At 43.5% G+C, this 13,764-nt stretch overlaps 2 protein-coding genes across 2 annotated transcripts; both read right to left on the reverse strand.

Annotated features, from left to right (window-relative positions):
• Positions 1-328: 328 nt before the first annotated feature.
• Positions 329-4,741, reverse strand: mfsd6l (major facilitator superfamily domain containing 6-like). The gene is made up of 3 exons (XM_030735540.1): positions 4,610-4,741; positions 3,920-3,992; positions 329-3,537 (listed from the first exon to the last, which is right to left on the reverse strand). The coding sequence occupies exon 3, from the start codon at positions 3,483-3,485 to the stop codon at positions 1,707-1,709; it is 1,779 nt and encodes a 592-aa protein (XP_030591400.1). The 5' UTR covers positions 3,486-3,537; positions 3,920-3,992; positions 4,610-4,741; the 3' UTR covers positions 329-1,706.
• A 779-nt stretch (positions 4,742-5,520) lies between these two features.
• pik3r6b (phosphoinositide-3-kinase, regulatory subunit 6b) lies at positions 5,521-13,323 on the reverse strand. Its single transcript, XM_030735521.1, has 19 exons — positions 13,202-13,323; positions 12,946-13,029; positions 12,161-12,273; positions 11,903-11,971; positions 11,641-11,776; positions 11,489-11,558; positions 11,199-11,382; positions 10,780-10,927; positions 10,592-10,684; positions 10,181-10,499; positions 9,993-10,089; positions 9,809-9,913; positions 9,625-9,735; positions 8,199-8,301; positions 8,036-8,109; positions 7,870-7,957; positions 7,731-7,783; positions 6,352-6,452; positions 5,521-6,262 (listed from the first exon to the last, which is right to left on the reverse strand). Exons 1-19 carry the CDS (start codon positions 13,215-13,217, stop codon positions 6,118-6,120), a joined length of 2,109 nt encoding a protein of 702 aa, XP_030591381.1. The 5' UTR covers positions 13,218-13,323; the 3' UTR covers positions 5,521-6,117.
• Between the last annotated feature and the right edge of the window lie 441 nt (positions 13,324-13,764).

Below are 13,764 nucleotides of genomic sequence, written 5' to 3' on the forward strand. Positions count from 1 at the left end.
ACTTCACATACCCAGGTCTGCAACTGGTTGGAAGCAACACAGGGCTCTGATATTGCTCAAAGCAAAAGACAATTATCTTCACCTCACTGCATAGATATTAAATATTTAGCACTACATATATATATATATATATATATATATATATATTTTTTTTTTTTTTTTTTTTTTTTTTTTTTTGCATATTTGGCCACAGCAGCTTTTATGGGCAGTGGAGAGAGACAGGAAATGGGGGAAAGATACAGGGGAAGACACATGAGTAAATTGGCGATGGGCCGGGACTTGAACCCACGCTGCCCGCACTGCAACGCAGCATGTGCATGTGGTCGCCGGCTCCACCACTAAGCCACCCAGGTGCCAACCACTATAAATTCAAGACAAAATTTAAGGTAAAACATCACACTTCACAAATTCCACTGGAGACAATTTTTTCCAGCTATTGTATTCCCACAGACTGTATACAAAAGATGGATGTAGCCACTGTTACCCCACCCACTGGTTTTTAAAGCCTTGATTTCAGCAATCTGGGAACAGCCAACTTAAGCAAGTTGAATCTGATGGAATTTGAGGACTCTGCACACTGGTAAAGACTCACCAGTCACAAGGAAGCCGTGTCTAAAGCATACCCTGATTTATTGTCTATTTTGCTTTAAATGGGACCATAATTTACAAAATGAGAAGACGTGACACGGGCAACTAAGACCAGTGGCTCATAAGGAAAGCACTTTCTGTAAATGAGGTGAGAAATAGGTTGCCTTTCATACAGACATCTATACAACTGGCCTTTTTCTAAAACCAGAGCAGTCACCCCCTGCTGGTCACTGCAAAGAATTCAGGGATAAGGTTTTACAGGCCACACCCATCTTTTATAAATGGCCTATGAGTAGAGCCGTGGTCAGACAACAGAGAATATGACATGAGCACAAATACAAATCAAACATATTCTTACACAGGTGGCTTCTATATGTATGCATAACTCAACGGCTGCACAACTCAAGTCATTTTTGCACAAGACATTTTGAATGTACTCCAAGCACACGAACAAAGATTTTCAGCTTTCAGCTAATCAGTTCAGAGTTTAGAGCCCAGAAGGAAACACGAAGGTGATAACTGACAGAAGCCAGTGGCAATTTTACCAGCAGATAACCCGCGGGTTTGGGTGTGGTGCAACAGTTTGTCCTCACCTTCTGCACACGACTTGTGTTTACACACCTTTCGAGAAGCTTCCCACTTCTATTCAAATAATAGCTTGGGCTGTTTAAGCTGCCTGGTGGTACTGAGTAATTGCTTTGCTCACCCATAATCCTGCTGCCTTGTTTGCTTTAGAAAACAATAACTGCTTATGCAAATGTACATTAGGACAAAGCTCAGGAGGCCCAGAGACGAAGCCCTAAATTCTTCTGTGCAGCTGACACTTGCAGACTGATAAAAATGGAAGGACAGATGGGATGGCATAACATTTAATTCTGATGGAAAAGTAATGAGTGGGTAAAGTCAACACTTTTGATTGTAATTAAACCTGTCAGGGTGGGAAATCAATCATCTGAAGAGTGGCACGTCTTTAAGCGAGGCTGCAGAGCTAGAGGGGAATGATGATTTCTATTTCCATATTATAGAAAAAATGTGATGAATTCATTTTGTGACAGTAAATTTCTTCTATTCATGAAACTGCATTATGCTTCTTTTAGTATTTTCGCAGTGCGGGTGATTTAGTGGTTTACCCTCCTTTCATTGTTGTTGTTACTCCTGTCATTTTCCATTGCTTTATCAAGCCAGTCTCTTTCCTGTTCAGACTCTGAGTCACTGGCCTCACTTGCGTCAGCTGCTAACAGGCGAGAATAGTTAATCCTGCGCTGGTGAGGGGCTTTCCACTGGAGCAGAGGCAGGCATGCAGACCAGACTATCAGACCCATCGCCACTCCTCTGAAAAGCCACGTCAGCCCAATGCTTTGCGCCACAAACCCTCCGGCAAAGCTCCCCAGTCCACTACCCAGATGAATAGAGAGGGAATAGACCCTCCCGACGCTCCTCTCAGCCGCCAGCGTGGCAACGTCCTCGCACTGGAGCTTCACGGCCCACCAGATGGCTCCGCTACTGAAACAATTCAACACCTGAGCAGGCAGTGCAGCCCACGCTCCCCAGAGGAAGGAGTAGTAGAAGCACTGTAGCCCGAGACTCGCAGCCCCAACTGCGAGTATCCTTCCCGGGCTGAGCAGTTTGGAGACTCGCCCAGCCATCAGAGGGAAGGCGGCCTGTGAGAGCAGAGCGAGGGCGAGAGACAATCCCATATGCAGTTCACTGCTGCCGTGATCCTGCATCTGCCACAGGAGGAAGTTATCCACGGCCGAATTTGCTACCCCAACCAGCAGGGTGGTGAAGGCACAGAGCAGAGCACGGGGGGAGCCACGTACCAGCTGCAGGGCTTTCAGGAGCCTGCTGGTCCTGTCTCGCTTCTTGTTCAGGTAAAGAGGGAGGGAAATAGCCAGGGGGAAAACCAGAAATGCCAGGCCAGCATAGCAGTAGAAATGCACCACACTCCTGGGGGTCTGAGCAGCTATGAGACATCTCAACTGGCTCACCAGCAACCCGGTTCCCCCAACCCCACATGCTGCTCCGAGTACACCCCACACCCTGGTGCTGCCGTAGTGATCCGAGGCATCCGCGAAATCTAAATATTCATACAGGCCATCATCTACATTCCACTCCAGAGGGGCTGACACAGCCTCCCACACACACATGATGATGAGTATCAAGAAGAAGAGTTGGTGCTGAGCGTCCATCGTGTTCAGGCTGCTCAGGAAGCCCAAACTGCTCTCCTCTTTCTCCTCCTTGGGCTGCTCTGATCTCAGCTCAGACCTCTTATTCCTCACTGGAGTTCCCAAAGAGCTGCTGGTGTAAAACACTCTGGACCCGTTCTTAACCAAAACCGAATCATTCTCTTGTGACACATAAGGAGGGGATTTGGTTGTATGATTGTGATGATGATGATGCGAAGTTTCACTTGTAATAACAGGAGATTTCGTATCAGCGAGTGTGTTATGAAGGTAAGTGACAAATGACTGGGAAACAAGAGGTCTTGTCGGGTGTGATGCTGTAGGTCCGGTGCTGTTCACAAGCAGTTCATCAGCTGGACTTTGGGTTGGACCGACACTCAAATCCGATGTGTTACAAGTCTGTGTTTGCACATCTGCAGGTGGGATGAGCAGGAGAAGCAGAGCGGCTGCTGCCGAAAACACAACGGAGCCGCAGATCACCACTCGCCTCTTGTTGTAGTGTTTGGAGAGCAGACTCACCACGGGGCTCCACACCAGTGTAATAAAGTGCTTGGTGCCCATGACTATGCCTGTCATGGCAGGAGTCAGGCCCAGCTGTCTGAAGTACAGAGTGAGGAAGGGGAGCAGGCACGCTTTAGCACAGGAGCACAGGAAGTTAAAGCTGCCAGCCATAGCAAGGGCCTGCTTAACGTCAATCTGCTTGATCCTCTTCATGGTCGAGCAGCTTAGAGTCTCTCCTACTTGGTGTCACTTGGAGCGCTTCAAACTAAGAGGCACAGACAGAAAATATAAGGAAGTAAATACAGATACTTCTGTCCTCATGCACTTTTTCCAACTCTATCACACTGTTTGTTTACATGTCAGCTAAGCATTTTTGGCAAAGAGCAAAGGAGAAAAATGAGAAAGGCTATATGTGAGGGTTAATGGTTGCATAACTGTATAGGCTTAAAACTAAAAACATCCATCCCAAAAATCCAGTATTGAGTTGTTGATTTAATGATGGCAGTGGCTGTAGCTGAGCAATCTTAAAATGCTTCAGTGATTTTTATCCCCCGGCACAAAACTGGGAATAAATAACAACAAAAACAATACAAGCAGCCAGAAAACAGTACTGGCATTGACTGTTGGCATAATTATTTTTTACTGACCTACTGCTACTGGCAAAGCCCAGAACTGGTGCATCCCTGCTTCCCTGAGCCCAGTGTGACGTCTTCAGTTATCCTTTAAAAAAAACAAAACAAAAACAAAGTTCACCACAAGTCCAAATGCTAAAGATATTCAGCTGACAAATGGCATCAAATTAGGAAAAGAAAACCATTGAAAACCTTCTGAGGGCAGACTATGCCACTTTTCTTTTCACCATTTTGAAAGAAGGACTGAAAAATAAAGCACGGCCTGATGACAGTAATTCCGACACCTCGTAGTGTTGGAATTTATTCCTATATAAGAAACGCTTCTTATAAAAGGAATAAAGAAATATTAAAGGCAGTTAGTTATGTTCATATTATGTTAGCGATATGGAGTTGTTAAATAAAAATACACTGCCTCAGGTGTCCAGGCGATTTATTTCTGTTCTTAATACAAATATTCTTAATGCTGTGGCAGAGTCCCTTATTAAACGAGTTCAGGGCTGAGCCTCTTTTATTTCGCTGTAACTCCGACAATATTAAAGTATCTGGTTTCACCTTCATTGTCATTGCGGAAATAATCTAATACAAAAACAAGGAACTGCCAGGAAACCACCTGTCAGGCTGGACGCACCTGTACGTAAGATGTGGAGGATTAGTCCACGTCACGCCAACTTTACAGAAGGAGGGGGAAAAAGTTAAAACAATTACCTTTAAACTTCTGTCCACCTGAAGTTCCTTATCCTCTCCTATCAATCATTTCCCACCCGTGACTCCGACAGCACACCCACGGGTTTGACTCTTTGGCGGTCTGAGCGCAGAACACCTGTAGCAGTCCGGTATGCGCTCAGCAGCGGCGGCACCAGTTCACACCTGCAGATGCAAATTCCCACTACTACAGCTCCTCCTAGTGGTGTGGATGCCTCTGCGCGCCACAGGGGATCATCACAGCCCCGACAGGCACATTTTACAATGTGATCAGAGAGATCAAACTACTCTGTTTTGATATCTAATTAAAATACTGAGGCTGCATTTATTACAAAACACGTTATAAAAGCAGGTCATGTGGTTTAGTTTCTCATTTTTGTCTCCTCAGTGCAAAGTGTGATTATGCAGTTAAGAAACTCCTCAGTAAGAACCATTACCATAAAATGACCCCTGATCTGCGATATGAACCCCCTGCCTTTCTTTTCTTTTGTGCAACAGAACTTATGTGTTTGTTCTGATGGATCACGGATGAAGTCTTATGAGTATGCATGATTTCACTTAAAGGATCCTAAGTGTTGTCAAACCAGAAAGTATCAAACTCTCCAGTACCTCATGGAGCGATTCAAATTTAGAGACATAAAAAATTTTAACATAAAATATTATAAACAGAGCAATAGGATCAAGTCACATATGTTTATGATTTATATTTACCTCTCTGGCAAATGGTACTTTTACCTCCTCTGCTGGAGGCCAGAAAGAATCATTTTAATGTTTTACAGCATTTTGCTGATTTGTAACATATAGAACACACAGCTAGCTTATAAAATATGAAATTTATTAGAGAACAGCATGTAAAGAGCACTGTTGATACTTTGAGTATATTTTGTTAGTAAAACCTATGTACTTTTATCTGATTTCTTGTAGTACTGTGCCTTTGAAGCACAGCAAATGGTAAATGGACTGGTACTTATATATACACAGCACTTTTCTACTCTAACTGAACACTCAAAGTGCTTTTTCCTACAATCCTCATCCACCCAATCACACATCCATTCACAGTAGTTCTGTTTTCCCTTTATACCTCAGCACCTTGTCTAACATTTGCACACACACTCTGATGGACGCGCCAGGGACAACTCGAGGTTAAGTATCCTGTCCAAGGATACTTCGACATGCAGAGCGGGGAATCTGAGGAGCGAATAATTGACCTTCAGAATGGTAGATGACCCGCTCCACCTTCTGAGCCACAGTCGCTCGAGTGGTTAGTGAGAGATCCTCTAAAATAAAGGCTCTCAGTACTTAGTCCACCACTGACTGTTCTTTCTTATTACATTATTTGTGGTTATTTAGAATTCAGTTAGCAAGAGAATTTGAATCCAAAATATCAAGTGGATGGATGGATGGATGGATGGATGGATGGATGGATGGATGGATGGATGGATGGATGGATATTTTGTTAATGTAACATTATGTCCTGCAGATGACTGTACATATGAAGCAGTTTATGTCCCTCAGATGGTCACACCAGAGAAGGTGTTGATTGGCACTGACAGGACTTTGTCCAGATACTTGTTAAACGGCAGCTCTTGCTCGTTGCCGATGCTGCGCCTGGATCGAATGTTGCATCCTGGGTCCAAGCACGGAGAGATTTCTATTCTGTGAAAGAATGATAGGGCGGGTTAGTTTTTAAAATGGGTGGAAAGTAAAAGTGAAGCAGAAATGCTCTCAAAATGCTCTCCAGTTACCTTTGGATATCAGTGTATGTCCTGCTAGGGTCCTTGTCCAGACACACACACAGTGTTCGATGCTCCATTGTCTTGATGCTGATGTTTTGAGTTTGGATTTTCTATCATTAAAAATTCAGAACATTTGACAGTTGCCTTCAGATTTGGTTACAGTACAACTGCATCGTATATACTATATTGACAAAAGTATTCGCTCATCTGCCTTCACAGGCATATTCAATTCAGTTGAGTTTTATTTATATAGTGCCAAATCACAACAACCAGTCACCTCAAAGCACATTAAACTTGAGTGACAGAAGCACATTTGTGAGGTCAGACACTGATGTTAGATGAGGATGCCTGGCTCAGTCTCCACTCTAATTCATCCTAAAGGTGTTCTATCAGGTTGAGGTCAGGACTCTGTGCAGGCCAGTCATGTTCTTCCACACCAAACTCACTCATCCATGTCTTTATGGACCTGCTTTGTGCACTGGTGTGCAGTCATGTTGGAACAGGAAGGGGCCATCCCCAAACTGTTCCCACGAAGTTGGGAGCATGAAATTGTCCAAAATGTCTTCGTATGCTGAAGCATTGAGAGTTCCTTTCACTGGAACTAAAGGGCTGAGCCCAACTCCTGAAAAACACCCCCACACCATAATCCCCCCCTCCACCAAACTTTACACTTGGCACAATGCAGTCAGACAAGTACTGTTCTCCTGGCAGCAACCATACCCAGACACCCAGAGTGCTGAATCACACTTCTCCATCAGATGGAGAAGTGTGATTCATCACTCCAGAGAACACGTCTCCACTACTCTAGAGTCCAGTGACGTGGTGCTTTACACCACTGCATCCGATGCTTTGCATTGCACTTGGTGATGTAAGGCTTGGATGCAGCTGCTCAGTCATGGAAACTCATTCCATGAAGCTCTGTACGCACTGTTCTTTAGCTAATCTGAAGGCCACATGCAGAAAGTTGACGAGTTCTGTTCACTATGCACGTCAGCATCCACTGACCCCACTCTGTGATTTTATGTAGCCTACCACTTCATGGCTGAGTTGCTGTCATTCCCAATTGCTTCCACTTTGTTATAATCTCACCAACAGGTGACTATGGAAAATATAGTAGTGATCAAATTTCACATCTAGACTTGTTGCACAGGTAGCATCCTATCACAGTACCACACTGGAATTCACTGAGCTCCTGAGACTCATTCTTTCACAAATGTTTGTAGAAGCAGTCTGCATGCCTACGTGCTTGGTTTATACACCTGTGGCCATGGAAGTGACTGGAACACCTGAATTCACTGATTTGGATGGGTGAGTGAATACTTTTGTCAGTATAGTGTATAATGAGATAATTAGCCAATAAGCCAAGGCAGAAGAGAATGCCTTCTTACTGTGTTGTATGCTGGGTTCAAACTGTCAAATCTTGCTATCAGGTAATTCTCCCCTAAATAAAACAAACAGAATATTAATTTTTTTTCTCAAAAAAAAAAAAATTGTATCACATTGAAATAAAGCGATCAACCAAAAAACCTGACGCTGAAGCTGCTGGCTCTGATGTAATCACCACACGCCATGTCATAGCCGCCTCTCCTTTAACATTTCTTTTGCTCATCGAGGTCTGTTGAGAACACAGTTCAGTTCAAGTCTGAGTCAGCGTATTACAGTGTTAATGAGTGTAAAAAAATAAAGGGTGTACCTTTGTGTAACTGACTGAGAGAACCACTCCAAAGAGTTCCGCAGATGACTTCTTTTGACGCACAGAGGGTTCCTCTGTCAAAGACGAATTGGATCATGTCACCATTTGTTACCACAATCACGTCAATATCTGCACATGCACTGAAAGAGATTGACAGACGTACTCAAATGCTGGTCTTTAAGGTGTCTGAACTCTGGGATGTCGGCCTCCAGATGGGACACAAACAGCTCCTCCACTGAGGTTGCATCAGAGTTGCAAGGGGTCATCTAAACACAGTATATTTAATCAAACCAAAAAACTACATGTGTAGCATGAATAAATGATTGACAGCATCTGCCGGACTCCTCACTGATGTGAGCGCTGTGTTTCAACCAGAAAAAAAAAAAAAGATTAATGTCGTTAGTATTAAGCTGTGACATTTTAATCAGCTTGGAAGCAGTGAACAAGTTGGAAAGACATTTATACACTCACAGGCCACTTTGTTAGGCACACATGTTCAACTGCTCGTTAATGCAAATATCTAATCAGCCAATCATGTGGCAGCAACTCAGTGCATTTAGGCATGTAGACACGATCAAGAAGACCTGCTGAGGTTGAACCCGAGCATCAGAAGCGACGCGGCAGGGTCTGAGTATTTGGCTACACCAACTGAAGACCACACTGGGTGCCACTCCTGTCAGAACAGGAAACTGAGGCTACAGTTCACACAGGCTCACCAAAATTAAACACTGAAAGAGTGGGAAAACGTTTCCTGGTCTGATGAGTCTCGATTTCTGCTGCGACACTCAGATGGTAGGTTCAATATTTGGCGTAAACAACATGAACGCATGGCTCCATCTTGCCTTGCATCAACAAACCAAAATCGCTGAGGGATGCTTCAGCATCTTGTTGACTCTATTTCACAAAGAATTAAGGCAGCTCTGAAAGCAAAAGGGGACACAGAGCAGTGTACCAAATAAAGTGGCCGGTGAGTTTATATGTGCATCACCAAAAGCTTATGAAGTTATTATTTACTGAGCTCAACGTTTTTATACTGATTCAGTCCACCTAATGGATCACGTCCAATACTGACTTCTCATTTTAGCTCAGATTTGTTTCATCCTAGCGCCTAAAAAACAGTTTCCAAAGATAACACTGTAAATTAATACAACATGAAAGCATTTAAACCCATTTACAAATGAGGAAATACACAGTCTTTAAAAAATTATATACAAATTAATTAAAAATCACATTATTTAGTGTCAGAAGAGTCAGAGAATCTGGAGAAAGGGACAAGGCTGAAAACCAGTTCTGAATGGCTGTGATCTTTGGTTCACTGTAAGTGAAGACAGGAAGATGTAACACAACACAGTGCCTACCTATTACCATAGGTAATATATAGAATTATAGATTAGTACAGCTTTAAGTAAAATTAACATACAATGTAAACACACTGTTATTTTCTTTTTAACCTGAATTCTGAGCTACACCTGCGGTAATGTGATATTTCAGCTGCCGCTGCTGACACACAAAAACCCAACATCTCTTTGCATTCCACATTTGCATACATGTAAAACACAACATACTTGCATATGATAGCTCTGCTGTACCTTAACTGAATAGACCGGGAGGTTAACTGGCTGTGTCCCGCAGCGCAGGTAGTAACACATGGTGTCCAACAGGTAAAGGCTCAGCTCTGATGGTTTATTGTAAACAGGAGGCTGTACAAAGGGTAGACAGGATGAGATAAACTGCATTTATAGTTAATAAGATGTAATTCCTGCAGCTGGTTACCAATTCAGGTAGCGTGGGGATTGCAGCTCCCAGACTGCTAATGTTGACACTGTACCATGGATCCACTCTGTCCAAACAGGAGGCCAAAGACAATCTGCTGTCATCCTGTGAGGAATATTAGAGTTATGTAGTCTTCTGCAGTCACACCTGTCAGTGCTGCTTTGAATGAGACAGTGCAACTCACAGGTGAACTCAGTGAAGGCTCCACACCAGAGACCGGGATGTAGTACAACTGCAGGTCAAGTTTCTTGGTCAACATATTACGTTTGGACTCTTTCTCGCTGCACAAAAAAACATTTTGAGAAAGCTCAATTAAAAGTGTGTGCACACACACACACACACACACACACGCACACACGCACACACCCTCACCGTATGGCATAATAAGCCCTGGTGAGCCTTCCCAGCGTACAGTCGTTGCCCATTATCACCACTCGAGCCGTGCAACTTCGCTCCTCTTTTCGTAGAGAGGCGTTTCCAGTACCCACTTCAATCTTCTCCGTCATTAGAAACAGCTGGTCTAAAGACTGTCTTTTCCTCCAGGCATTTCTCCGTTCTTGTTGCTTTGGAGATCTGTCAGGATGCTGCTTTGTATCATCTGAGTCAGGCACCTTTAGATTTTTCATTATTCCACTGTCTCTTGAGAGCCTTTTTGAGCCAGAATTTAGGGTGAACTCTGCCAACAGATCCCCTTCAGGAAAGACAGATTTAATGCCAGTAAAGCTGCAACCTTGTAAGATCATAAATGTAAAGCATCAGATCCTGCTTGTTTGATGGACTCACATAGTATCGCTTCATCTTTCCACGTGAGGAACTTAATCTCTGGTAAAGGCATTGTAGTGCTGTACACAGGGCCTTCACCACCATTTATGATTTCTGTGAGACATGGGTGAAAATGAAGTGCCACATACCATCAAAATACTCTTATCACTGTTCATAATAACACATGCCATCACAGACTACACCCAAACCTTTGTTAGAGGCAGCCAGGATGCTTTTGTTTATCTGCTTCAGTTGGTTCAGATAGTGCCCACGACCACCCGGACCATCATTTAAACACTGGTTCACAGCTTGAACCACATCCTGGAAATATTCCTTCACAACATGGTCCTCTAAAACCTGAAAAGGTCAGATCAAAAAAAAAAAAAGACAAGAAAAGAAAGTCATCATGTCTGCTTAAGAAAATCAAGGGAACGCATCAGAGCCTGATGAATGAAATCTTTACCACCAGGTATTGTGTAATTTGTTGAGAATGAAACTTTGACATCACTGTGGCTACATCTATCTTATACATATAGTGCATCTGATCATGGAACTTATTGGGATTCATTTTCTGGGGATCACTGCTGATTCTTTGTTTAATAATACAGCTTCACAGCTCTGAGTTTACCTCAAGAGCTTGAGCCAGTCTGGAGCTTTGGCAGGTCATTTCTAACCCCGTCTGTAGCACATGGAAAAGCACAGTTTTCTCCATAGTTTGTGTGTTTCTGAGCCAGCTCGCCACGTTCAGGTACGCTTTAACTGTAGCTTCCAGTGGAGCAGAAAACACAGCTGGGTCTGCAAGCACAAACACTCTGGAGGACACAAGCAAAGAGGACAGCAGGAGACAATAGTGTTGTGACATATAGTCTAAAGGTCATTTTAATACAGACTGGAGGTCTCTCAATATGTTATGCCTACTTTTCCCGCATGGCAAAATGCTCATTCTTCATATTTTGCTCTGCAATGACTCTCTTCAGATACAGAGATCCTGTTGAGGGAAAGGGTTCGTGTGGTGAGAGTGGGGGCTAATTTCAGTTTTCAAGATAAATGTGTGATGATATGCGATATACCTGGTGCAGTCATTTCCATCTTGATGCTCCTCAGAGTGTGCAGAGCCACAGTGGAGTACGGCGACGGCAGGATCAGCAGTTTCACCAAACACTCATACAAGTTCTGATAAAGGCTTTTATGAAGCGTAACACCCGACTGGATATGGAAATACAGAAGCCTGTTAGCCTGTGTCTGTACACTATTTACAGCCTCAAACAAACCTCTCTGCTGCTGGAGCCCTTTTTCATATTTTCTCCTTTGAGTCACTCGGGCATGTCTTACCTGAATGACCACATAGTAGAGAGTGTGCAGCACTGGGATGATAGGCATGTAGGTTTCTTTCTCATGGCTCTGCATCCATCAGCAAAAAAACAAAACAAAACAAAACACACAAATCTGTGCTTTCATTCACTTTGCACTTTTTCAGGCAGAATTTAAAAAACAAAACAAACTTTAATAACAAAACTGAAAAAAAAATGCACAAGCTTTTGCATGTCTGGGTGCATTTTCAAGCTTTGAAAGTGGAGATGGAGAACAAACCTTAGAAACCTTTGTTAGCATCTCCTCCAGCTTTTTGACCAGAATTGGGATTAATGAAACACTGCAGGAAGGATTGTCTTCTACCTTCCTTTGGAGGCTCCATGCTAGCATTCCTGCACAGCAGACAGACAGTAGTTTGCTTGCATTATTTATTTTTGCATTTTTGGCCACAGCGGCTTTTATCATCAGTGGAGGGAGACAGGAAATGGGAGAAAGATACGGGGGAAGACATGCAGGCAAATTGGCGACAGGCTGGGACTCGAACCCGCGCCGCCCGCACCGATCGCACCGCAACGGTTGCATATGTATGTGGTTGCCGGCTTCACCGCTAAGCCACCCAGGCACACATTTGCTTGCGTTATCGCAAATAAGCGTGACTATGACCAAATCCTACTGTGTGTGAAAAGTTTTTGAATTTTTCTTGCTGAGATTTGGATGAAAGATTGGGGAAGAAAGGTGGTCTGGTCAAACGGGCTGGACAGAGTATTTCAGTAAATGGTTATCTGCTGGGATTTTCTCACACAACCATCTCTAGGGTTTACTTCCAAGGTATGCAGAAGATCATCTCTGTATGCACAACACATCAAACCTTGGAGCAGATGGGCCACAGCAGCAGAATACCACAACGGGTGCCACTTCTGTTAGCTGAGAAGAGGAAACTGAGGCTACAGTTTGCACAGGATTGGAAAAACATGGCCTGGTCTGATGAGCTTTGATTTCTGCTGCCACATTTGGCATAAACAACATGAAAGTATGGACCCATCCTGGCTTGTATCAGTAGCTACCTTTCTGGCTGTTCATGTCGTTGAAAAGATCCTGGACATCATCGCAGAGGCTGGATTCGAACGTGGAGGAGAGAGTCTCTTCGGCTGTTAAATAAACACACACACACACACACACACACACACACACACACACACACACACACACACACACACACACACACACACACACACTCAGCAATGTTTGCATTCTGCAGACTCCAAGCATGGAGCTTTAACTAGAAAAACAAGCTACCTAAGAGGAAAGGAACCTCCATACCTGTGGGATCGACCATCTTTTCCGCTCTTCAGAATCACTCTTCAGGAGTGTTAATTCTAGCACAGGTGACTCAGACCAGAACAAACCATGAAAAGTGCTCTCCTCGGAGGAAAACTTCAGCACTGACTTAGCTCCATTAGTCCCTGAAGTTCAAAATAGAACTGAGTACATTCAACAGCAGGTAAAAGAACTGCCCTGTCTGCTTTGATGTCTGAAGGCTGGCTGAGCTATAAACACATCACATTAACAAAACGCTGTTAGATTTATCATTCGGTCAAATAAATTACTCTCTGTGTGGCCTGAATTTCTCCACAACTCACCGTGAAAGCTGCTGTCCGGGCAAGTGTTTACGAGTAACTATGAAAACTGTTTCCTCCTGAAGATTCCCCTCTGCTTCCTGTTACTGACATGTAATAATGAAGATATCATCACATTGCAATCTAAAGTATGCTTGACAGGGTGTGATTAATAGAGAGGAGGAAATAAAATACTCTCCAAACAGAACTGAATGTAGTATGACTTTATTTTAGTTGGGTGACTTATAAAATCAAAATGTTCTGGAA

Source organism: Archocentrus centrarchus, chromosome 8 (assembly GCF_007364275.1).
Source record: "Archocentrus centrarchus isolate MPI-CPG fArcCen1 chromosome 8, fArcCen1, whole genome shotgun sequence".
NCBI classification, from domain to species: Eukaryota; Metazoa; Chordata; class Actinopteri; order Cichliformes; family Cichlidae; genus Archocentrus; species Archocentrus centrarchus.

Excerpts from the sequence above, each read along its gene's own strand:
- mfsd6l (XM_030735540.1), bottom strand. The coding sequence starts at position 3,485 with ATGAAGAGGATCAAGCAGATTGACGTTAAGCAGGCCCTTGCTATGGCT.
- pik3r6b (XM_030735521.1), bottom strand. Across the intron at positions 7,958-8,035 it reads TCTCAGTCAGTTACACAAAG|ACCTCGATGAGCAAAAGAAA; the intron begins GTACACCCTTTA and ends TGTTCTCAACAG. Across the intron at positions 6,453-7,730 it reads TGAACCCAGCATACAACACA|AAAATCCAAACTCAAAACAT; the intron begins GTAAGAAGGCAT and ends TTTTAATGATAG.